Genomic DNA, 23,391 nt, shown 5'->3' on the forward strand with positions numbered 1-23,391 from the left:
TGGGCGGTCCGCCCCGCCGCCCGCGGTCGGGCCGCAGTGCGCCGGCTCCTCGCGAGTTCGAAACAGTTGGGAGTTGGACCCACTCCAGCTTCGGCTCTGGGAGGCCCTCTGAGGGGCCTGCCCTCCTGGGGCCATGAAGAAGGCCGTCCTAAAAAACAAAAAAGGTAACTGGGGAGTGGGGAGAGGGCGACGCCTGGGGGACAAAGCCTTCATCACTTTTACTCACCTGTGAAATGGGACCGAACGTCAGACTCTTAGCCTGGGAGGTAGCTTCTCCCCATTGTTTGTTTACTAAACTATGCTTTACATACAGTAAGAGTCCTTCATTGTTAGTGTATAGCTTCGAGTTTTGACAAACGATGACCCACACCATCAAGATGAGGAGTTCAACTCCAGCCCTCCCCTGCCCCCACCCCCACCCCCACCCCGGTTTTGCGCTGCCTCTTTGCCACCAACCTGTACTTCCGTGCCTGGCGCTCCCTATCTCTCTCCTGTAGTCATCTGTCTCCTGCAGTTTTGCCCTTTCTACGGAGAAGGTGGAATTATCAGGTATGGAGTATTTTGAGGCTGCCTACTTTCCCTTAACCCTGCTGGCTTTAGAGACTGTGCTTCTTAGGTTATCTTATCCGAAGCTCATTTAACTTGCAAGCTGAGGTTGGTGCTCAGAGCCTGCTAAGATGCCGCTTCTCTGTCTGTTCAAGAACTGGAGACTGAAGGAGGGGTACGACCTCCTGCAAATCTCTCCTATAATCCTGAACAATCTCCCAATGTGGAAGGAACCTTCTTTACACTAGGTTCCTTTATTTCTTTTCTAGAGAGCATCTGTGGTTTTGGGGGAAGGTGAGGTTGGAGATAAGCTCCAATGCTTGCTCAGGAGGGAAGGGCCAGGAACCTGGCTGCAGGCCCACACCTGGGGGTGGAGGGCCTGGGAGAGCCCCTCCCTCAGCAGTAGAGACCACTTCTGGGCCCTCAAAACACCACAGTCCTATGGATTTGCCAAAGGCTCGGCAAGGAGCGGTTTGTCACTTGTCCTTGAGGAAAAGTATGCTGAAAAGGAATGTCCCCAAAAAGCTTCCTGTGGACTGAAAATAAATCTTCTGAGAAGCTTCCTCTTGAGAGACCAACTTGTTTTAAATCACTCCACAGCCTGAAACTTCTCTTTTGAGAGTTAGTTCCGTAGAAAACATATTTCGACACCCCTCCACCACCACCCATTGTCCCAGATTTTCCTGCCAAATGATCTTTTCCTGCTATTTCCACTATCATTGCCATGGCATGCTTGGGTGATGACAATAACACTTTTTGATTTCCCACTTCCACTCTGGACCCCATAATCCATGGTTTGGTTTTGTCTTAAAAAAAAAAAAAAAAAGCCAATCTTACTGTGTCCTGCTTAAATCCCTCCTCAGCCCTTGCAGCGATGATGTAAGCCTGTGAAACAGCCCCGGTGGTCTCTGCCTTTGTTCCTCCCACCTGCCCCATGCATCTCTCGCTCTCGCTCTTGGTTCTTTCCTGTCTCCAAGACTTCCTTCCACTCTCCTTGGTCTAAATATTTCCTGTGGGTCCTTCTGACCTCCATTCAAACGTTACCTCTTGCATGAAGCCTGAACTGCCTTCTCCACAGGATACCTTGGCCTCCTGTCGGTCCCCCTCAGAGCTCTCTATACTTTTCCTTCATAGTGTGTGTTACCATTTGTTATTCGACATACATTGATGTGACTGATGGATATCTGTCTCCTCCGTTAAGCTGGAAGATCCATAAGGGCAAGAAATTGTTGTTTCCTAGCGCACAGTCTGCCTCAGAAAAATTTATCAAGTGGAGAGATGATAACTGACGTTAATGAAGCACTCAGCAGGGGCCGGGCACTGTGCAAAGCCCTTCAACTGTCTCATTTATAGTCATAACAAGCCTCTAAGCTAGACATTTATCGTCCTCACTTTACTGACGGGGAAACTGAGGAACAGAGAGGTTCCGAAACTGCTCCAGGTCCCCAGTCCTAAAACTGGCTCTAGCACCCCAGTGATACTGTCATGTTGCTGTCTAGGTGACGGACTGAAAAAAAGTCTCCCTCTTTTCATTAGAAAAACAAACTGGCTTCAACGTCAAGTCCTCTGTGCACAACTTGAGCAAAACTCAGCAGACCAAACTCACTGTGGGGAACCTAGGCTTGGGCCTGATCGTCATCCAGAACGGGCCCTACCTCCAGATCACCCACCTCATCAGGAAGGGGGCTGCGGCCAGGGATGGAAAACTCAAGCCAGGTGACTGTGGTCTTCCCCCTGCCTCCCTCCTGTCTGCCTCCAGGGAGACTCAGTTAGTAGGTGTTAGTGTAACCGTAATAATGATAATACTGCTTGAGAGCAGATTTCTGCATGCCAGCCCCTGGCTATCACTTTATCAACCCTCACTGTGTTAGGTTTTTATTCACCAAATTCTCACCTTAAGTCTGTAGGTAGGAGCCGTTGTTATCCCCCTTTCACAGGGGATGAAACGGAGGCTCGGTGAGCTTGAGTTCCTTGCTTGGGTTCACCCACACACACACCGGTACGGTGTCACTCCAGAGTTTATGGCTCTTGGTGGATAAACCTTCCTTCTTGCGTGGGCAGTGTGAATCATCGTTAGCGTTCAGATGCATGATCTCACTTCACCCTCCTGACAATCCCTGAGGTCGATTGTGCATTAAACCACCTTACAGATAAGAAATCAGGTATTTAGTAACTTGTCCACCAGGGATCAGTGGCTTGAACCCTCTCTGTTGCACTTCTGAGCCCAAGAAACACCACCCTGCTTCTCTTGTCTTGGGGTGAATGATTTTTTCTTCCAGTTAGAGACGTGTTTTCCAGTGCCTGCTCCGGTTCTAGGGCTGTGCTTGGGAGCCAAGGAGACACGATGTGCTGCAAGGGTGGTGAGAGGGAAGAGCCACCTGGTTTTAGCTGCTCTGCTACTTTGTAGTTCTGTGACCTTGGGCAAAGTCATCTAACCTTCCAGGTGTAGGTCACCTCATGCTCTGATTTGGGATAATACCACCTTTGTCAGAGGCAGCTAGGATTTGGAGAGAGAAGGTTTATGAAAGTGCTTTAAAAACGACAGTTCGGTGGGAATACTGGCAGTCATTTCTCTTAGGCTGTTCTTAGTTTCCAGACTTGGGTTTTGTTGTTGTTGTTTTTAATAAAAAAGGATGGTGGTTCAGTGGACTAAGCCACTGATTTGTAACTCTTACCTATTAGAATCACCTGGGGAGCTTATAAACCTGAGATGGCTACGCCCTGTTTCCCCAGAGGCTCTGATTCAATTGATCTGGGGCTGGGGATGGTTAGTTCATGGTTTCAAAGCTCCTCAGGTGATTGAGTCTAAGTGCAGCTCCGGTTAGAAGCAGTGGGTTAAAGAAAAGATAAATGATGCCGTTGTGAACATTTACCTCACCCTAAAATCCAAAACATCTTCTCCAAATGTCACTACTTGATGCTGGGGCACAGAGTACCAGAAAGAGAGATCTGGACTTTCCAGACCAGAGGAAGTCCAGGACAGGTCGTGTGAACTTTTCTGCGTGTTCTCCTTAGCTTCTCTGGGGTCAGGTGACAGACACTGGTCGATAACCAGAGTACATACTCGCTGGAGTGCGACAGGAGTGTGTTTTTATGCGTGGGAAGCAGGACCTATGGTCAGTGGGCTCCTTGAGGTCAGAGGCAGTCTGGAATTCATCTTTTTTTTTTTTAATTAAAGGTTTTTATTTATTTATTTGACAGAGATCCCAAGTAGGCAGAGAAGCAGGCAGAGAGAGAGGAGGAAGCAGGCTCCCTGCTGAGCAGAGAGTCCCATGCGGGGCTCGATCTCAGGACCCCTAGATCATGACCTGAGCCGAAGACAGAGGCTTAACCCACTGAGCCACCCAGGTGCCCCAATAAAGGTCTCCTTTTTCTTAAGTTTTTTCTATTTGGTAATTTCTACACCCAATGTGGGGCTTGAACTCATGACTCCAACATCAAGAGTCACATGCTCTTCTGACTGAGCCAGCCAAATGCACCTGGAATTCATCTTTTAAATCCAGGACTTAACCTACAGTGCTGGCACATTTGGTATGTCTGTGCTTGATAAATGAATAAGACATATTTGTCACAGCCATCGTGCAAGGAGTTTCCGCATCCATGTTCTCATTTAATCTTTGCACCACTCCTGAAAGGTGGGTAACAAGACGAGAGGGTTGGTGAGATGAAGGAAGTGGGTCAATGCACAGAGCTAAGTGGATGCACCGGGCTGGGGTTCCAGCCCATGGGCCCCATGAAATCCTGGAAATAGGATTTCAGTATCAGAGAGAGTCCAGAGTCCCAAATCTCTACATGATGGTCATTTCCCTTCAGTGTCTTGGTTTCAGAGACTGGAATTCAATGCTTTTGACAATGATTGAGAATTTCAGAGGTGACAGTCCCCCAAGCCTGCTATTTCTTTGACCACATTATCTCCCAGCTCCATTGTTTCTTATCCATGTGCATCAAATTTTTCTCTTCTGGCGCTTTAAAATAGGGTTTCTTTTGATTTCCTAGCTTAGTTTAGTGTTAGTTTATTCTGGCTAAACTTTATATTCCTTTTGGTCAGGATGGTTTTTTTTTTTTTTTTAAGATTTTATTTATTTATTTGACAGACAGAGATCACAAGTAGACAGAGAGGCAGGCAGAGAGAGAGGAGGAAGCAGGCTCCCTGCTGAGCAGAGAGCCCGATGCGGGGCTCGATCCCAGGACCCTGAGATCATGACCTGAGCGGAAGGCAGAGGCTTAACCCACTGAGCCACCCAGGCGCCCCAGCTGGGATGGTTTTAAGTATAGTCTGATATCTAGAGTCTTAAGAAATTAGTGTAACTTTGAAGGCAAAATACAAGTCATATCCCAGCCACATTCATTCAGTAAACATTTCCTGAATGCCTACTGTGTGCAGGTATCCTGCTAGGCATGGGGTTATAAAGGTGAGCCAAACAGATGTGGTCTGTAACCACCTGGAGCTTATGGAACTCACAGCCTCATCGGGAGAGATGGAGAAAAATAGGCAAATCTATTTTTCAGTAGTGAGTTGGCTGCTGCAAAGTTGATTTAACGTAGGTAATCGAGACAAAGTTTATATAATAATGTGGCTCCTACAGCCCATTAAAACAGAAAAAAAAACTGTAATGAGTTTGATATTCATAAATACCACATTGGTATGTCTTAATGAAGGGCAACGTTAATATCTGTTGGCAGAGTAATCACATTCATACGACGACATGCTTGGTTCACAGCCAGGATCGTCATGGAATTACGCTGTTTGTTTTCTGTCCTCTTGATTAAAAAACACGCTTTAACAACATAATTGAGCAGAATGCCAAGCCGTAGCTTTCAGCTATAAATGCTTCTTTTAACATTAGGCATATAAGCTTGTCCAGTGAGGGGTGTTTGGTTTTGGTGGTTTTTGTGTGTGTGTGTGTGTGTGTGTGTGTTTTTTTTTTTTGCAGGTGGGTGTGCTGTTGTAATTAACCTCCATAGGATGAACAGCTGTTCCATACTGCATACACTGCAGGCAGCTGGGGAAAACCTGTTTCATTTAGCAGTTAGCTGCAGATCCTTGGCTGGTTTTACCCTCAGCTACTTTCTAAGACCGAAGTAGGTTTTCTCCACCCTTCTAAGTCTTCATTTTCTTTACAACTTTCAAACTTCAGTTTCTGATAGGAAACTAGGACCTAGCACTATGAAAGTTTGTCTTTGGCATTCCCCAGAGGCTTCCTTTGAGATCAGCAGAATTCTCAACTATCGCACAGTGGGGTGTAGTCTCAGAGAAGTTGCTTCATCCTCTTAACGGAGGTTAGGCTTCTGGCTGTCTTGCAAAGGGGGTAATTGAGGGCCCCTAGCTTCCCATGCACAACGAGATGAGCCTCCCCTTTGGGACTTAACTGGAGTCCCTTCATCTAGTGTTAGCTATGAAGTCTCCATTAACCATTCGGCAGGCTGTTCTAGGAAGATTTGCTAAGATTATACTCACTGTGAGCCCCTCAGAAGTAATTTCTTTGTATTCCTTCCTCTCTTGCTGGGTGTCCTTGTGGTAGTCAGGATTCTTCACTGCAACCAATAGAAAACCATTCTATTAAGGCACTGAACTTAGAACAGTGAGTCTGACAGAATTGCCGGAAAGGCTGGAGAACCAGGCCTCGAAAACGAGAGAACACAGGGCCATCTGTAACTACCCCCCGCAGCAGGGTGCTCTTGTCACGCTTCTGCATCTCCTGCTCCGGGTTCAGTGACCCAGGTGGGCTTGCCCCATGGCTGGATCTCCTTTACACGTCCATGCCTAAATGAGTAATTACTCTTTTTAACACCCACTTTGGGGGTCCAGGAGCTTGTGATCAAGATGTGGTTTTCCTCCCACACGGTGGGGGATCAAAAGCTCCATGGTTGACCGTCACGCTTCCCTCCGTGTCCAGCAATGCCCTAAAGTAAACAACCTAGCTGTCAAATCCCTTTAAGCAACATACTCCCTGTACAGACATTGTAAGCTTAATGAAATCGTGCTACATGCCCAGTGTTTTTCATGCAGAATTATTTGTTCAACTAATACTGTGCAAGGCAGGAAATTAAAATCAAAGTCTTGATGATAATACCAATGGAGGGCATGGAAATTGCCAGGCAGGTACAAGAGAAAGTAGGTCATTTATTCACTTAGTGTAAGTAGTTTTTTAATAGTAATAGCTATTTATTTTACTTGAAACACACACATTTTTAGAATCTTAAGTGATGGCTCAGATTATAGATGGTTTTTAGCTCCTGACACACCAAGGACTAAAGAAATGCAGTAAAAACGTGAAATAATACCTACCATTACACCACTATTAAGAAACATCTTGCATGCATTCTCCATTATGCAAAGGACACTCATGTCACTGAGATGACCACTTTTATTAAATAAAGGCTGAAGCCTGGTTTGGGTTCAGAATGAACCAACAATATGAACCCTTAAAATAAAACACCTCACAGTAGAGCCAGAAGTGCTATGAACCCACTGACCCATTATCTTGATTTTACTGATAATTTTTTCCCTCTTCAGGTGATGTTCTGATTAGTGTTGGCCATGCCAATGTGTTAGGATATACTCTTCGAGAATTTTTAAAACTTTTGCAACACATCACCATAGGAACAGTACTACAGATCAAGATTTACCGAGATTTTATTGACATACCACAAGAGTGGCAAGAAATCTATGATTTAATCCCTGAGACCAAATTCCCAGTAACGCGGTGAGTAGATCGTTTTTTTAGGAAATCTTTTGTTATGCTAGCACCCCCGGGGCCGTTTGCAGCACTGGGTCTTGGTTTCTTGGGAGAAGGATCTGCTGGACCAGGGTGGGAGGGATTGGTGAAACCACCACAATCATTTAGTGGGTTCTGAATCCTTCTGGAAAAGTACAATCTACAGGACCTAATGTGAGGCAGACTGATGAAGGTGAGAGCCCTGAACCTGGGGTTCTAAAGAGAACCGTCCGATGGGAGCTCTGCCACTTGTCCCCTTGTCCAGAGTTGGCCTTAAACACATGCTATGAATCCCATCGCTTCATTTGTCTCCTGCACGTTCAGCTTCTCTCTGGATCCTTTTCAACAACATGGAAGCCTTATTTTAGGCCTCTGCCCTCTTCACAAACCCCACCTTGAGGCCGCAGTCCTCTCCCTGCCCCCCAGCCACGGTCCTGTCCCTTTGACTCCAATCAGGTAGAGAGATGCTGTAGCCGTGGTGGGCCATTTCCCCTGGAGAAGATTTCTTGGGCGCTCTGCCCCACTGCACCTTAGTGAAGGCCTTGCTTTCTCCACCTGGCCAAGAGACCTCTTGGCAGGGCCACCCACAGCCCTCATGCTGCTGACTCCAGTGGACTCTTCTCAAGTCTACATTACACTTGGCTTCCGAGCAGCATTCGCCACTGTACAACCCCACCCCCACTCCTGTTGAAATACCATCTTCCCCAGGCTTCTGCCCTGCCCTTCCCTGGGGCTGAATCTTTGGCTTCCTTGTCTCAATCTCCTGGGCCATCTCTCACTGATGCCTGTGGTTTCTGTCCCTCTCCGAATATGAGTGATTTTTCAAATCGTATCACCTTCAAACTTGTACATTTAAATCCTTCCTCTCCCACTTGGTAGCTCCATTTGGGTGTATCATGAACCCCTCACACTCCTTGTGCCAAAAAATCAAAAGCCAGCTCACCACTGATATCCAGTGGCTCTATCTTACTAGGCGAACATTTGCCTAGCTGAACAAGTCAGAAATTTAGGGGTTGTGCTAGATTTCTCCATTCCCTTCTTTCCACCCACAATAATCATGAGGGCTTGTCATTTTACCTTCCAGCTATCTCTCACATTTGTCCATTTCTCTCCGGCCACCACTACCACCCCAGTAAGAGTCACCATTCGGTCTCTACCATCCACTACTGTCCCCTATTCATTCTCTACACAGAACAGTCCTTTTACGATGCAGGTCTGATTTTGACATGTTCCTGCTTAAAATCTTTTAAGACCTTCTGTTCTCGGGACAAATGCCCAAATCCTTGGACTGGTCTATGCTACCCCATGTGGCTAGTGTCTGTTTCCCACCAGAGCCTCACCTCATACTGCTCTCCTCTGCCCTCTCTAGTCCACTTTGGCTCTCAGCTTTTTTGCCTTCTCTTTGCCTCGGGGCCTTTGCACTTGCTCTTTTGTCTGCAACATGCTTAGGACCCCGTCATTACTCATCCTTGAAGGCTTACAGTGCAAACTTTTTCCAAGAGGCCTCGCTAAATTAGGAAGCTTTAAAACACTGTCTGGTCCACCCATCTTATGCTTTCAGGGCAACCTGTGTATCTCCTTCACAGCATTTCTCCTAATTTCAAGGACGTAATCTGTATCATCCATTGTTGACTGTTGCTCTGGGAGAATGCAAATCTCTGCCATTATGCTAAATCTACCATAGGACTTTCCCATGGTTTCCTTTATTTAGAGGGAATGAAAATTAAAACCCAGCTTTCAAGGTCCAGACAAATCACTTAATCTCTGTAACCCAGGAGTGCAAAGGACCCTTCGGCAGGTCAGACGCGTGAGGAAGGTCTGCAGAGCATAACATGTATAACATGAGATCCTTTTCCTTCAACAATTCAGTGCTCTGATGCAAGAGTGGTCCTTATTAATTTGACAGAATTTCTGAGCTAGAGTTGCTACAGCTGTGTGTATCTTTGGTTATTGGGATGGACTCAAGGAAATCTAGCTGGGGACTTTACTAAGAACTAAAGGATGGCCCACATTGCATTGACAATATTTCATATAGTCCCACTTGTGGTCCAAGGGACTGATACGGTCAACAGATGTGCTTTGTTGGTCTCCCACACAACATTTTGAAAAGCCAGAATAGCGGTGACCTAAAGAGAAAGGAAGATACAAGGGGGCTTTTCCAGGCGCCAGTACTCTTTCTTGACCCCCCCGGGGGGGGGGTGTGGCTACCCAAGTGTTTATAATTTTTTTCCATTAAACTGATCTTTTTTGCATTTTTCTGTACATTTCAAAAATGTTTAAATGAAAAATATTTGAACTTACACATCTAAGATTTCGTGGAAAGTATCTGCACCTGTGGTTTCTCCTGAAATAATCAGAAGATGGGCTTGCATTCCCACATGCTGACAGCGGGACTCTAGCTGGGTAGAGTTGTCTGTCCCCTTAGATCAGGCACAGACTGGGGACAGGTTTTACCCCCCAAAAGCAAACCAATCATGATGTAGTTAAAAATCATTCATGATAACACTGCTTACTATGCAGTTGACATTGTTTGACGAGCATTATACCTCTTAATCCTCAGGCCAAGGCTTTTTATTATCCTGATTACAGGCAAGAAAACGGAAGCCAAGAGAGGTGTATGTAAACTTGCCAGAGGTCACAGGGTCTAACTGTCACTAGGCCAGTCTCCAGAGCAGCAATATTCTAGAAGAACTTACTGTCATGGTGTAAATGTTCTCAATTTGTGCTGTCCCACGTAGTAGCCACGATTAAGCACGTGGAATGTGAGGAACTGCAACTGGGGAATTTTAAATTTTATTCAGATTTAATCAGTCTAAATTCAGCAGCCACACACAGCTGGGGACCCCGTACTGGGGAGTGCAGCTCTCAAGCCTGGGTTCTTAATCATTTGTTTATAGAATGATTATGTTTCTAAGCATTTTAAATGTTCAGAGTTTGAGATACAGAATATTAACATCTAAGAATGGCAGACTGACCATTCAAAAGCAAAGAAGAGAGAAACAGAAGAGCACAACTCCAGTATGAGGCTAAAACCCATGGATTCAGAAACAAGAGCAGACACTTTCTGAATCCCTTCCTTAACAAAGTGCTTACATCTAAGGCACTTTGGTAATTACATGGAAGGGGACAGGGAAGGAGCACAAAAGGAAAGAAAAGGCTTCTTACACAGAGCTCATAAAATCTTTTTCAGGAGCAAATGGCACTTCATGCACATTGGAGAATATTCCACATAATACTTTGGGCAGACCTAGTAGTCTAAAAATGGTTTCCAACTAACTCTGACCTCTGCTGGCTTATGGTTTTATAATCATACTTCAGTTAGGAAGAACCTGGCTCTACTACTTATTCTTTATAGTTACCTAATACTGAGTTACAAAGGATATTCTTTGCCATCTGGGAAAAAAAAAAGCAACATGGATTCCCCCCGCCCCCCCATTCACAAGCTGCTCAGGAAGTCCTGGGCATGTCTGAAGGCCAAGTGTTCTGATCCTAAGATCTTTTGAATCTCTTTGCACCCACTAAATCGAGGATGAAGGAAAATCCACATTTTAATGATTTTCAGTGGTTCTCAGGGAGAAAGACTCAATTACTAATTATTACTAGAAGAGAGAAACTTTAGGAAAACCTGTTCAAATTCTTGGAAGCACACAGAACAGTCAGGACTGCAGGAACAGTAGTGATGACGCGAGCAAGTCTGAAAGGTTGGCGGCAGGGAGGGGCGTTGGGGAAGAAAGGAATTCCTATTTCCTGGAGCAGGGCAGATGTGCCAGAGGCCCATAATCACAAAGACCAGGATGGGGGGGGGAGCAGGGAATGGCATCTGTTCGGGGGAGTAGTAAGTGGGCACAGGGACCGCAGGTTTTAGAAAAGCTGAAGAGGCCTGCAGTTGCTAGCAGGCCAGCGCTGCCCAAGTTTCAACAGTCAAGAAAGCCAGGAGTTGGGGATGTGAGGGTGATTGGGTTGGCCAAGCAGGTGTTCCCCCTCCTCCCTCATCGCTCACGTGCATCCCTCTGGAAGCTGCGTGCTCGGTTGAAGAGGACGTCTGTCCTTCGAAGAGGTATGAGGAGCTGTGCTCCTCTGCTGGACCCTCCAAACAAGCTCTCAAGAAAGTTAGAAAAACATCTTTGAAAAGCATCTGGCCAGAGGGGCTCGTGGGTGGCTCAGCTGGTTAAACGACCACCTTCAGCTCAGATCACGATCTCAGGGTCCCGATATTGAGCCTCCCATCAGGCTCCCTGCTCTGGGGGAGCTTGCTTCTCCCTCTGCCTGCCGCTTCCCCTGCTTGTGCTCTATTAAATTAAAAAAGAAACCAAAAAACATTTGGCCAGCAAGAGATAAGTAGAATGCCGAACAAGACACATCTGGACATAGAGGGCACTGTGTAAGTCCACGCTTTTAAACCCAAAAGAGAGGCAAATGATGATGCTCAGGAGAAAAAAAGAAGACTCAAAGATTTCCCGATCACTAGTGTGTTGAAGATCTTGGAGGCCCACTAATTTCTGAATATGCTGGAAATTGGTAATACCCTGTTATTGTGGTTATTGCTGACCCCATGTGACCCATTAGAACAGAGCTCTGTGGAGATGGCTAGGTTGACTATCATTCTGGAGGCAAATTAACCTACGCTTTAAGGCCAGCTAATATTCTGGTCAGTACTCTGGCTTAAGTTAGTACAAAGCAATGTGAAATGATCCAAGGCAGAATTCGATTTACACTTAGGAATGGAAACAAACGTAAAGGTACTTTTTTTTTTTTTTTAAAGATTTTATTTATTTGTCAGAGAGAGAGTACACACAAGCAGGCAGAGAGGCAGGCAGAGAGAAAGGAGGAAGCAGGCTCCCTGCCGAGCAAGGAGTCCGATGCGGGACTCGATCCCAAGACCCCAGGATCATGACCTGAGCCGAAGGCAGCGGCTTAACCAACTGAGCCACCCAGGCGTCCCCCTAAAGGTACTTTTAAAGAGAAAACCGTCAACAACACAAAGTGCTAAAGCTAAATCGTATTCTTTCTTTTATGAACCAAAGCGGCTTTTAAGACATCTTGTTAGGGGACAATGAATGTTCAGACAATTAACAGTCCATTTCTTCTTTTTTTCATTTCAGCCCAACAAAGAAAACTGAGGAGTCAAAAGATGACCTTTTGGCAAGCAGTGATGACAACGAAGATGTAGTTTCAGATAAAAAACTTAAGTATTATAAAGACCCAGGGTCCACTGGGCCTCAGTCTGCAACAAGACCGATGTCTATCTCCAGAGAGTGGCATGGATATAAGAAGAAGAACCATACCATTAGCGTAGGGAAAGACATTCAGTGTGACGTGATGATTCACAGAGATCACAAGAAAGAAGTGAGAGCCCCTTCTCCATACTGGACAATGGTGAAGCATGACAAGGAGAGCTCCTCCTCCTCCACGGCCTCCTCCACCTCAGATGCATTTTGGATGGAAGACTACGCCCAGGCTGAAAAGAGCAAGGTTCCACCTGTAGCGAAAGCTGCCACCCAGGCTGAAAAGAGCAAGGTTCCACCTGTAGCGAGAGCTGCCACTCAGGCTGAAAAGAGCAAGGTTCCACCTGTATCGAAAGTTGCTTAGGAGGCAGTCTGCAAGTTGGTGATCACATAAGCATCTATCTTGAACACACCCAACTTTTGTGCATTGCTCTGTACAGGTTTGCTATACTTACAGTAATATGTGCAGACTTTTCAATTCTTTCACAAGTGCATTGTAATGCCTTCAGAGACCTTCTTCCATGTGATAGCCAAACACTGCCCTGGGGCCCGACAGGCCTCACCACCTTATTCTCAAAATAGCAATGTCATTCACATCATTCACACACTCCCTTCTGAGAAGAACGTCTCATCTTTTACAAAATGCAGCAGAGGAACCCAGGGTCAGAATGCATGAACATAGAGAGAATTTCACTTTTTAAGGTAAGTATCACATTTTTATTTAGATATTTAGTTTCTCTTGTTTTGCAAACTTCAGATGCCCTACTTAAAATAAGAGATGTATTTTTCTGGCTTGTTGTTCACATAACAATTTTTTCCCCCTTTTCAGCCCTAAGAAACAGAAACAGATGAGCGAGAGGGAGAAGATGAGAAAAAAGACAAAACTCTGTGACACAAGTGAAGATAAATCTGACATAAAATGAGGCAGGGGGAACATAGGATATGACTAGGGAATTTATATTTTTAGGAAATAACTCTATTCCAAAAAAGACAGGGGGTAAAACCCAACTAATTATTCTGACCCAAGAGGACAGATTTTTCAACTGGTTTTATCTCTAAAAGCCATCAATAATTATCTTAATTTTAATAGTTTCTGATGCTTCTGGACTCTATTATTATGTTCCTGTTCTCCTTCACAGCATCTAAAACAAAGATCTCAACATATAATAAATACTTGATTACCAATAGCAAAGATGCAAGAAAAACATTTAAACAGAATGTTTTATTGACTTTAAGTCAGCCGGGGATAATTACCTGTATTTATATGTTAAGACATTTCACCTCATTGAAAAAAAAATGTTATATTAGAGATCTTTGACTTTCATGTGTTTGCTGCTCTGGGTTGAGAACATGTTCAGCTCTTCCCTGCAAGTTGTGTTTCAGTATTACAACTCATCAACAAAAGGTGTATGGCCCAGATTTCCACTTGCCGCCATTGACTTCCGGCCCGAAACAAACTTCTTTGCAGCCTTTAAACAAACAAAAAAAAAAAAAAAGAAAAAAATTAACAGAGATAAGAGAATGCATTATCCAGCAGACAAACTTATTTACCCCATTATTTCAAGAGCGTGTAGGACCAGGCATCCTGAGCCAGCAGCTCTGTATTAACCTCTTGTGAAGTTAACTATAGGAGAGGGCTGATGCATTATTTCAGTTTGGGACACTATAAGAAAATAAGCTTGGGTGTTCTGATGAATGTTCCCTCCTATGTGTGACTGAGCAAGTGTGATACTCCAGATCTGAGGGTAGCTGTTAAGTGGGGGGGGTAGGGAGAACCTCACTGACATTGCAAAATAGGGCAGAGGCGGCCTCAGGCCGGGGAGTACTCTGCTGCTTCTGTATTATAATAGCAAATAGTCTGAGCCAGTAAAAATATACTGTTAACATAAAAGTCAAACTTTCTCCCACTGTGTTCCTTATGCCACTATTTCAAGACCAGAGGCCGGTCGTTTCGGTGTACCACGAGTAGCAGCCCCCATGTTCTGTAAAGCCAGCTTTTTCATGGAGACACAGTGCTAGAGGCAGCAGAGGCTGGGACTCACATGACGATCATATACAAGAGGAGGAGAGCCATTTGGAAGAGTGTGAAAATGACAAACTTAGGGGCCAAGTGAAATCGGGCCAGGACTACTACCTTAAAATAACCTCTTTCTTTTTTCTATCCCCACTGTCCCTACATAAGGTAGAGCTGTTGGTGAGAAGATGGCTGAGACCTCTGCAATGCAAGAGGAGTTAATATTCTTAATATAGAAAGAATTGGGGAAAACCCACTGATTTTGGATTTATTCTGTAGTTCATATATTTGTTAGGTACAATAGAGAATACAAAAAGGTATAAGACGTAGTCCTTGCCCTCAAAACAACTGAACCTCACAATAATATATGTTAAAAAAAAAAATACACCAATAGCAGGAGGAATGTCTTCGGCTGAGAAGATGAATGGAAATCCCAAGATGCTGGGACGTGCAGGACTGGCACGACAGAGTTTATTTCTTGGAAGGAGAATCACATGAAAATCACATGAAATTGCCACTATTCAACTCTTCTTGACCTTTTGGAATTTGAAATGGTTTAATCTATTGGTACTTCAGCTGAATGAGGAAACTACACACACTGAGCTGACAAGGAAGCCATCTGCAGATGTGATGGGGATGAGCCCCTCCCACCACCACACCAGCCAGGGAGGCACCAAACTTCAGGACAGGGACATACACAGCCCAGGGGAGCTTATGCATGCCTTCTGAGATTGGATCGCTAAGTTCAAATTATTTGATGTAGAATCAGAAGTTTTTATTTGCTCACGTTTACGACATCAGCGTCAGCTACGGAGTCTATCTGCTGAAGGACTGTGGCTGGCGGCGTGTACGATCCCGCACCCAGCGCCTGGGACCCGACTTCATCCAGGAACCCCTCAGAAGACTCCACTGACATTAGGTAGCCAGCTTTCAGCTTGTTCCTGTCCAGTAAAAGGTATGTAACTAAGGCAGAAGCAGTTTTATAAGAGCAAGGCAATCTGAAAGTATGTTCTCAAACTCAAACCAAATAAAGTATGTTTTCAAACTCAAACATGTTTTGGTAAATACACAAATTAACAGCCCTGAAACCTTACAGGGCTAAAGGCCTCCATTCTGCCTTCAGTTCATTAGTTATGTGATTATTTATTTCGAAAACTGTCAATATGAGCTTATACTGGAATCCCAACAGACCTCCTTCCAATTTTAGACTAGAACTTAAGACTACCTTAATGTGAACTTTTGATTAGTGAAGTAATGATTAGGAGTTATTACTCTTGCCTCCAGTACTTTTCTAGTGATGGTTTTAGGTATTTCTATTAAAGCAGAACACCTATGTGGGGTCTTAAACACTGTCTACTTAGCAGAATACTGTGTGCTGATTCTCTTATCTACCTGCATCCCCCAGGCCCATTTCTATACTGAGATTTGTCTCAGTGAGGGTGGGGCGTGACTGAGAAGGACAGTAGAGGTCTTACAGTCTTTGCAGCTTAAATACGGCACAAAGCATGAATCTGAAATAAAAATCAATTTATAATTCTCTCAGAAAGAAAATGGGTGTTCAATAAGGCTCTCGAGTAATTTAACTCTAAAATAAACTATCCTTGTTTGGTACTCTGTAGCAAGACTTGCATTTACACATAATCATAATTTAATGCAGCAATTTTACCACAGTGTCTGCTTAATTTAAAAAAGATTTTACCTCTTCCCCCCACCCCCAAGAGAGGGAGGGTGGGGCAGAAGGAGAAGGAAAGAGAGAATCTCAAGCAGGTCCTATATCCAGCATGGACCCTGAGATCATGACCTGAGCTGAAACAAAGAGTTGGACGCTTGACCAACTGAATCACCCTGGTTCCCCAAAGATTTTACCTCTTCACTCTAGGCAACAAACTGATGGCTACCAGAGAGGAGGTGGGTGGGAGGGATGGCTGAGAAAGTGATAGGGATTAAGGAGGGCACTTGCTATGATGAGCACTGGGTGATGTATAGAAGTGTTGTATCATTGTATTATACTCCTGAAACTAATATTACACTTCATGTTAAATAACTGGAATTTAAATAAAAATGTAAATTTTTTTTTACCTACAGTAAACTTTACCAAGAGATTATTAGTTTGTCCCTTCACAAATGATACCTTACTTTGTTTCTTTCAGTACAGGAAGACTAATAAGAACCTTACAAGAAAAAGTATCAACTCCATCAAAATGGCAGAAAACAAACATTTCTCAATATTAATAACTGAAATTCTATTTTCTATACGTTGCCGTACCTTATAAAAACTGTGCTACACTGAAGGAAATATATTTTCTTAAATAAATTAGATATGAAACAGATTTTTCTTAAGTAAATCCAGTGTTTCAATTTATTCTCATCATGTTTTGTTTGTGGTGCAATCATGCAGAACTGCATCCTATTAACCAATCCTTTGTTCCATGTACCCATTACTTAATAAACTGTACTGTACTGTTGAAGAGATGCAATTTTTAGTGTGTTCAGTATAACAGAAGTAATAATGTTAATGGAACAATTTGAAATGACCGGGAAGTTGTTCCTTCCTGGGTCGTAATTTGCCTGTCATACTTCCTTTGTGGGCAACACTAAATGACCATGAAGACAGTGTGAGTTTCATGATTCACATTTTGAACTGTCCTAAATGGATGGAGTCAAATATAAGTGTTTTAAAGTGCTGTATGAAAATGCAAGCTGATTTCCAGCTTGGTCCAAATTATGTCTTTTTTGTTAGAGAGACTCGGCAAACTACTGAATGAGAGATGTTGCTGGCACTCCCAGTGAAAACAGTGGGCATTTAAAAACCACCAAGAATCAGACAGGTATTTCAATCTTTTAATCAGATACAGTGATCTGCAGGGGATACCTTCCAAGAACCCCAGTGGATGCCTGAAGCCACGGTTAGTACCGAACCCTATATATACTGTGTTTTTCCTAACATACATACCTATAATTAATTTATAAGTTAGACACAGTAAGAGATTAACAACTAGTAATAAAATAGAACAATTGTCCTGCACTGGGCTCCCTGCTCAGCAGGAAGCCTGCTTCTCCCTCTCCCACTCCCCCTGCTTGTGTTCCCTCTCACTGTCTCTCTCTGTCAAATAAATAAATAAAACCTTTAAAAAAAAATAGAACAATTGCAACAACATGCTGTAATAAAAGTTAATGTGCATATGGTCTACCTCTCTAATTTAAAAATAACTTATTGTCCCATACTCACCTTTCTTGTGATGATGTGAGATGATCAAATGCCTACGTGATAAGATGAAGTGAGGTGAGTGATGTAGTTGTGTTGTGACATAGTGTTTGGCTACTAATGACCTTCTGACACTTAAGTCAGAGGGAGGATGATCTGCTTTCAGACCATGGCTGACCCCAGGTAACCGTGGAAAGCAAAACCACGGATGGTGGGGGGAGTGGTGGGGGAAACAAGTGGTATTTTTTTTTGGTCTATCCTATCAGTAAAGAGGTTAAAAAAAAGAAATTGCCAATGGTTATGGCAGAATAGGCACTCTCATATATTGGTGGTGTGATTATAAACTGGTACAACCTTTCTACACTAGGACTTTGAAATATAAAAATAAACATATAAACACTCACATATATTTGAACAGACTTTAATATTTATTATAACTCTTGACTCAGCTGGGAATCTATACCAAGAAGATACTATGAAATACAAAAATATTTTAAGACCAAAGATACCTTTTATAGTTTATATTTCCAACTATAGGAAATGTCCAACAAGTGTATTTGGATACACCAGTTAATACTGTTTATAACGGATTTTTAGTAATCTGAATAAATGGAAACATCACTATAATGTTAAAAAGAGGAATCATTGGTACGGAGTAACAGGTCATTTTTGACTTCTTTATGTGTTTCTTATATTCAAATTTCTACAATAAACATGCTATTAAAGAGGATATAAGGGGGCGCCTGGATGGCTCAGTGGTTTAAGCTCTGCTTTCGGCTCGAGTCGTGATCTCAGGGTCCTGGGATTGACCCCCGAGTCCAGCTCTCTCTGCCTGCCTCTCTGCCTATTTGTGATCTCTCTCTCTCTCAAATAAATAAATAAATAAATAAATCTTAATTTAAAAAAAAAAGATGTAAGTATATATAATAATAGTTAATAATTATGTTAAAAATGTATAAAATGTCAAAAAATAAGCAAAATATTAACTATCTCTAAGTGGCAGGATGTGGGGGTTTCCCTTTTATTTATTTATTTGTGTGGGTTTTTTTGTTTTTAAATATTTTATTTAGTTGACAGAGATCACAAGTAGGCAGAGAGGCAGGCAGAGAGAGGAGGAAGCAGACTCCCCACTGAGCAGAAAGCCCAATGCTGGGCTCGATCCCAGAACCCTGGGATCATGACCTAAGCCAAAGGCAGAGCCTTAACCCACTGAGCCACCCAGGTGCCCCTTCCCTTTTCTTTTAAATACTTTTCTGTACCTTTCAATCCTTTTGGGTATATGTCACAACAACAACAACAAAAAACTTGCAAATAGCTGAAACACAAAACACAGTTAATACTGCAACTTACTTAGCAGCTTGGACATCTGCATTGGAAAGGTTTCCTTGAGCAATCGTTTTTACTTGGTTATAGGCAGCCTTGATAACCTAGGGTAGACAAGAGAAAGCTGGTCATTTCTGATCAGTGCCAGAAACTCCTGAAGTAATCAAATGCTCCTCTACAGAGGTAAAAACGTAAGACGTAATAAGGTTGGTTCCAGAGAAAGAGAACAGTGTCCAATTTGGGATTCTTGCCACTATGTGTTCCTTATTCTTCCAGTGTTCCAATAAAGCAGCTGTTTGTACCTTGGAAATGGCCCAAGTAGCAAGCTATGTCATTCATTCATTCATTTATTTATGGTGGGCAGCAAAGCAAGGTTTATTGAGCGATAGCAAACTTTATTATTGAGTGATAGTACAAAGCTCCCGAAGAGGGAGAGAACCCCAGAGGGTTGTCTGGAGCCAAGCTTTTTAGAAAAATAGTGGCAGCACAGAGAATGCCAGGATGGTTTAGGAAAAGCCATTTCTAATGCCCTGTAAAGAATAAATACCTCTAAAATCGCCCCAGACTCTCAAAGCATCATGGAATTAATACTGCTATCCCTTACTACTCATGAAGAAGAAAGCAGTAATTCACACACAGCTGATTTATAAAGCTTATCCCTGCCTGGGATGTCAGAGTCAAGAAGGAATCAAGTTCCAGTGATGTGGGTGGGCGTTTGACAAATATTTGTTGGATGTATAAGTTCATAAAATCAGTCCATGATTTTCTCCATCCCAACCTTGGTACCATCCTGGGTCACTGACCTATCCCTATTCACCTACATTCTGGGACCTTCTTTCCCTGCACAGCCACACCCGACTTGGATGTAACCTGAATTTGCCCTCTCTGTGAAATCCTTCATTCCACAACCCCTGGCCTAAGTCTTTAATCACACAATCCTTGTTCCACTTTATCAAGATCTTTGGTTCTTTGAATTGTCTCCTTTTAATCAAGTCCCCTGGCTTCAGTTCTCTGGCCGAGATCCACAAATCACTCCTTTAGTCACTCTCGTCAGTGTGCCCCACTCCCTTGCCATCTGCCCATACTTCTGACCTGCCCACTTTGCGGGCTTCCAACCCTGGATCAACTCCACGACCTGCCCCCTCCACTCTTCCATCAGAAATACTACTGAAGAAAAACTATGAAAGGACCAATACGTGACGATATGTGTAGTAAGTGTCGTACGTGACTACGGTAGGAATTTGGGGTTTCTCACCTCCAGGAGATACCCTGTTGATGCCCATTCTATATGTATCTAGCCATTCATTTCTCCCAAATCTCGTTATTTTAACTCTCCTACCTTTTCTTACTCTCAAGACATGACAGCCTCCTCCCTCACTGCGATGTACTTCCCCATCTTGCCCCCAGCAGACTTTGTGTGCAAGGCTAACATGTCCATTTGTACTCTGCACCCCACCCGCTCACGATTTTTCAGACCCGATCCGTTTATCATTTCCTGTGTTCTGTATCTGCTCCAATCTTTCCCTTCAGTATGAATTCTCTCCCAGCTCAGTCTCTCAGTGTAAATTCTCCTAAAACTACTACCTACCTCCCCTGCAAATATGAGTTCCACCTGCCAATGCCAACCTCACATTTCTTCTCATTCATTCCTTAACACTATAAATTTTAGCTCACTTCTAACACTCTGGTGAAAACTGAAATAATATTACCAGTGATGTCCTGGTTTGCTATAACCACCAGGGCTCTCCCGTAATTAACTGAATGTTAATCCAGAATGGATCAAAATGGTGTTAACCATTCTCTCTTTCCTGGCCTTTTAGAAATACCAGTTTCTCTTCTTCCTTTCTGGGCCATTTCCCCTAGTCACTTGGTGGGACTCCCCAGGAATTCAAGCTTCAGTTTTCTCCTACAGTCTTTCACACACAACCCTGACTTCAACACAATCTCTACATTGAGGACATATAAGTTGGCCTTGGTGTCACCTGAGTTCTCAACTGACATGTCCCAGAGAGACAATTCAATGCCACCTGCCCAAACAGAACCAAAATACCTAGGAGACACTTCTTTCCTCTTTCCTGGAAGCATGAATAAACTTTTTTTTTAATTTTAAATTTTTTTAAAGATTTTATTTATTTATTTGATAGAGATCACAAGTAGGCAGAGAGGCAGGCGGCGGGGTGGAAACAGGCAGGGAAGCAGGTTCCCCACTGAGCAGACAGCCCGATGCAGGGCTTGTTCCAAGGACCCTGGGACTATGACCCGAGCTGAAGGCAGAGGCTTTAACCCACTGAGCCACTCAGGCGCCCCATGAATAAACATTTTTAAGTTGGTTCTAGGCAGACACATGGTAATGATATTACACTATACAGAGCTCTGATCAGTCATGGCTTTCAAACACTATTTTTTTTTTTACTAAAAACATGTTAATGGAGGAAAAACACTTGTGAGAGTTGGTGAGTTTGCAACTTACATCTCCAGCTGCGGCAGCCTGTGAGATGGTGTAAATCCCAAAGAGTCCAGAATCCGAGTAACTGGCGTTAAAAGCGGAAACCTGAAATATAACGAAATTTTACTGTATGTCATTTTACCAGAGAAAACAGGCCAGATTTCCCAAATAGACAAAAACCTGGGACCTTCCCGGTACAAGTGAGAGATGAATTACGATTTCATGTAACCAGTCTGGCAAGGACTGCAGTGTTTCGGATTCGGGTTACTTCTTTCAAAACCATAATGGTTTTAACATTTTTCACTTAAATCTTTCTAAAACAGACTGCTTGCTTTACTTTTTTGCTAGGTATTTTCTAACGTTCTTTGATGATTAAAGGTTAACATAAACATTTATTTGTGAACAGTATTATCACAGCTGCAGGATGGCTGAGTGGTACAAACTGTGAGCTTTGGTATCAGACAAGCCTGCTGTGTTCCCTCTGCTAGTGCTGGGGACCTCTTTTTTTTGCCAATTCACTTACACTTCTCCTACAGACTAAAGTCAAAAGGTTGGGGGAAAATGCTCAGTAGACGTTATCAGACATCCAAGGTAGCCGCAAGTTCAGCCTGAGGACTGGGTATTGCTGTCTGCAGTCTGAGCAGAGTGTTAGGCTCCCTAACGTGAACACGAATGCTCAGTGTCGTGTTTCCCAGTGTTTATGTGGACGCTTTACATAAAGATCACCTAGGCTGTTTTTAAAAATACAGACTTTCAAGTTCCTGTAACAGATTTACTCAATCAGATCCCCATAGATATAATCTGGAAAGCCACATTTCAAAAATAATCCCAGGTGATTCCTATGCACGTTAAAGTTGGAGAACCACTGGCTTAGCCCATAGAAAGCATAAGAAGAAATGCTCTTTAATGATTTGAAGTTTAATTACAATTTTGAGACGATCCTATTCATACCTCAAATTTCTGACCAAATGCTAAAGTAGGAATTTCCATTAAATTACATCACTGATCAGAACTGAACTGCAGCCACCCAAAAGCATCATTAACATTCAGTGGTAAAGAGAAGCATGAAGAAAACAGTAGCATGAACAGGAAAGAGGAAACATAGAGGGGATTTAAAAAGCAGCAGCTAAATTTAATGTAGGACTAATTTAAGATAACGGTTTTCAAACTATGCTCCAGGGAACTCCAAGATTCTACAGAGAAAATCCCAAGGCATTCAGTGTCAAGTAAACATTAAAAAATTTCTTTAAAAGTAAACATTTTTGTGTTCAGCATTGCAGCTGGGAAACTGTATGGGATGAAAAAGGTTCCCCTGCTTAAAAAAAAAAAAAAGTTTGAAAACCATCATTTAAGAGAGAAACCCCCTCTAAAAGCCTTAGATACAGGAGAACCATTTTAGATTTCTATTTTTTTTTAAAGGTTTTATTTATTTATTTGACAGTCAGAGATCACAAGTAGGTAGAGAAGCAGGCAGAGAGAGGAGGAAGCAAGCTTCCGTGCCAAGCAGAGAGCCCGACGCAGGGCCTGATTCCAGGACTCTGGGATCATGACCCGAGCCGAAGGGAGAGGCTTTAACCGACTGACACACCCAGGCGCCCCCCATTTTAGATTTCTAAATCAACATGACCATATATAATGAACTTTGCTCAAACCAAAAGCCTGATTTCTGGCCTGAAACACACAAATGCACCATACATCTGTTTTGTGAACGAGTAGCCTACAGGAAAATCAGGTTATCCTTAAAATAATGATCAGTGCCCCTACTCCCTGTATTCCTTTACAATAAAACTTTTGATTCCTGCCTATATGCTAATCTATAAATCTTTTGAGCTTTTACAAAATGTAAAAAGTAAATAATCCTGTAAAAACTGTTCATCCTCCAGAGCCTTTCTTCCCTGTGAAGAGCATGTTCC

General features: G+C 43.2%; 2 protein-coding genes across 7 annotated transcripts in view; one reads left to right on the plus strand and one right to left on the minus strand.

Annotated features, from left to right (window-relative positions):
- On the plus strand, positions 1 to 16,904 carry PDZD9 (PDZ domain containing 9). Of its 6 annotated transcripts, XR_004381063.1 has the most exons (6): positions 1 to 164; positions 2,083 to 2,262; positions 7,064 to 7,253; positions 12,368 to 12,767; positions 12,813 to 13,192; positions 16,655 to 16,904. XR_004381063.1 is itself a non-coding variant. In XM_032843961.1 (4 exons), the coding sequence occupies exons 1-4, from the start codon at positions 134 to 136 to the stop codon at positions 12,852 to 12,854; spliced, it is 888 nt and encodes a 295-aa protein (XP_032699852.1). In that variant the 5' UTR covers positions 1 to 133; the 3' UTR covers positions 12,855 to 13,472. The 6 variants fall into 6 exon arrangements, 1 of the variants encoding a protein (XP_032699852.1); XR_004381059.1 differs by having other exon boundaries at positions 12,368 to 13,192; XR_004381062.1 differs by having other exon boundaries at positions 12,368 to 13,192; positions 16,660 to 16,904.
- LOC116859039 (cytochrome b-c1 complex subunit 2, mitochondrial) overlaps positions 13,784 to 23,391 on the minus strand; it is a gene marked incomplete at its 5' end in the record, with an annotated part of 17,112 nt that continues 7,504 nt past the window's right edge. Inside the window, 4 exons of the mRNA XM_032844029.1 lie at positions 13,784 to 13,959; positions 15,292 to 15,445; positions 19,060 to 19,136; positions 21,503 to 21,583. Of these exons, the coding sequence (XP_032699920.1) occupies positions 13,876 to 13,959; positions 15,292 to 15,445; positions 19,060 to 19,136; positions 21,503 to 21,583 (396 nt within the window). The remainder of the gene's footprint in view (positions 13,960 to 15,291; positions 15,446 to 19,059; positions 19,137 to 21,502; positions 21,584 to 23,391) is intronic.

Source organism: Lontra canadensis, unplaced genomic scaffold (genome assembly GCF_010015895.1).
Source record: "Lontra canadensis isolate GAN:19392208 unplaced genomic scaffold, GSC_riverotter_1.0 scaffold146, whole genome shotgun sequence".
NCBI lineage: Eukaryota > Metazoa > Chordata > Mammalia > Carnivora > Mustelidae > Lontra > Lontra canadensis.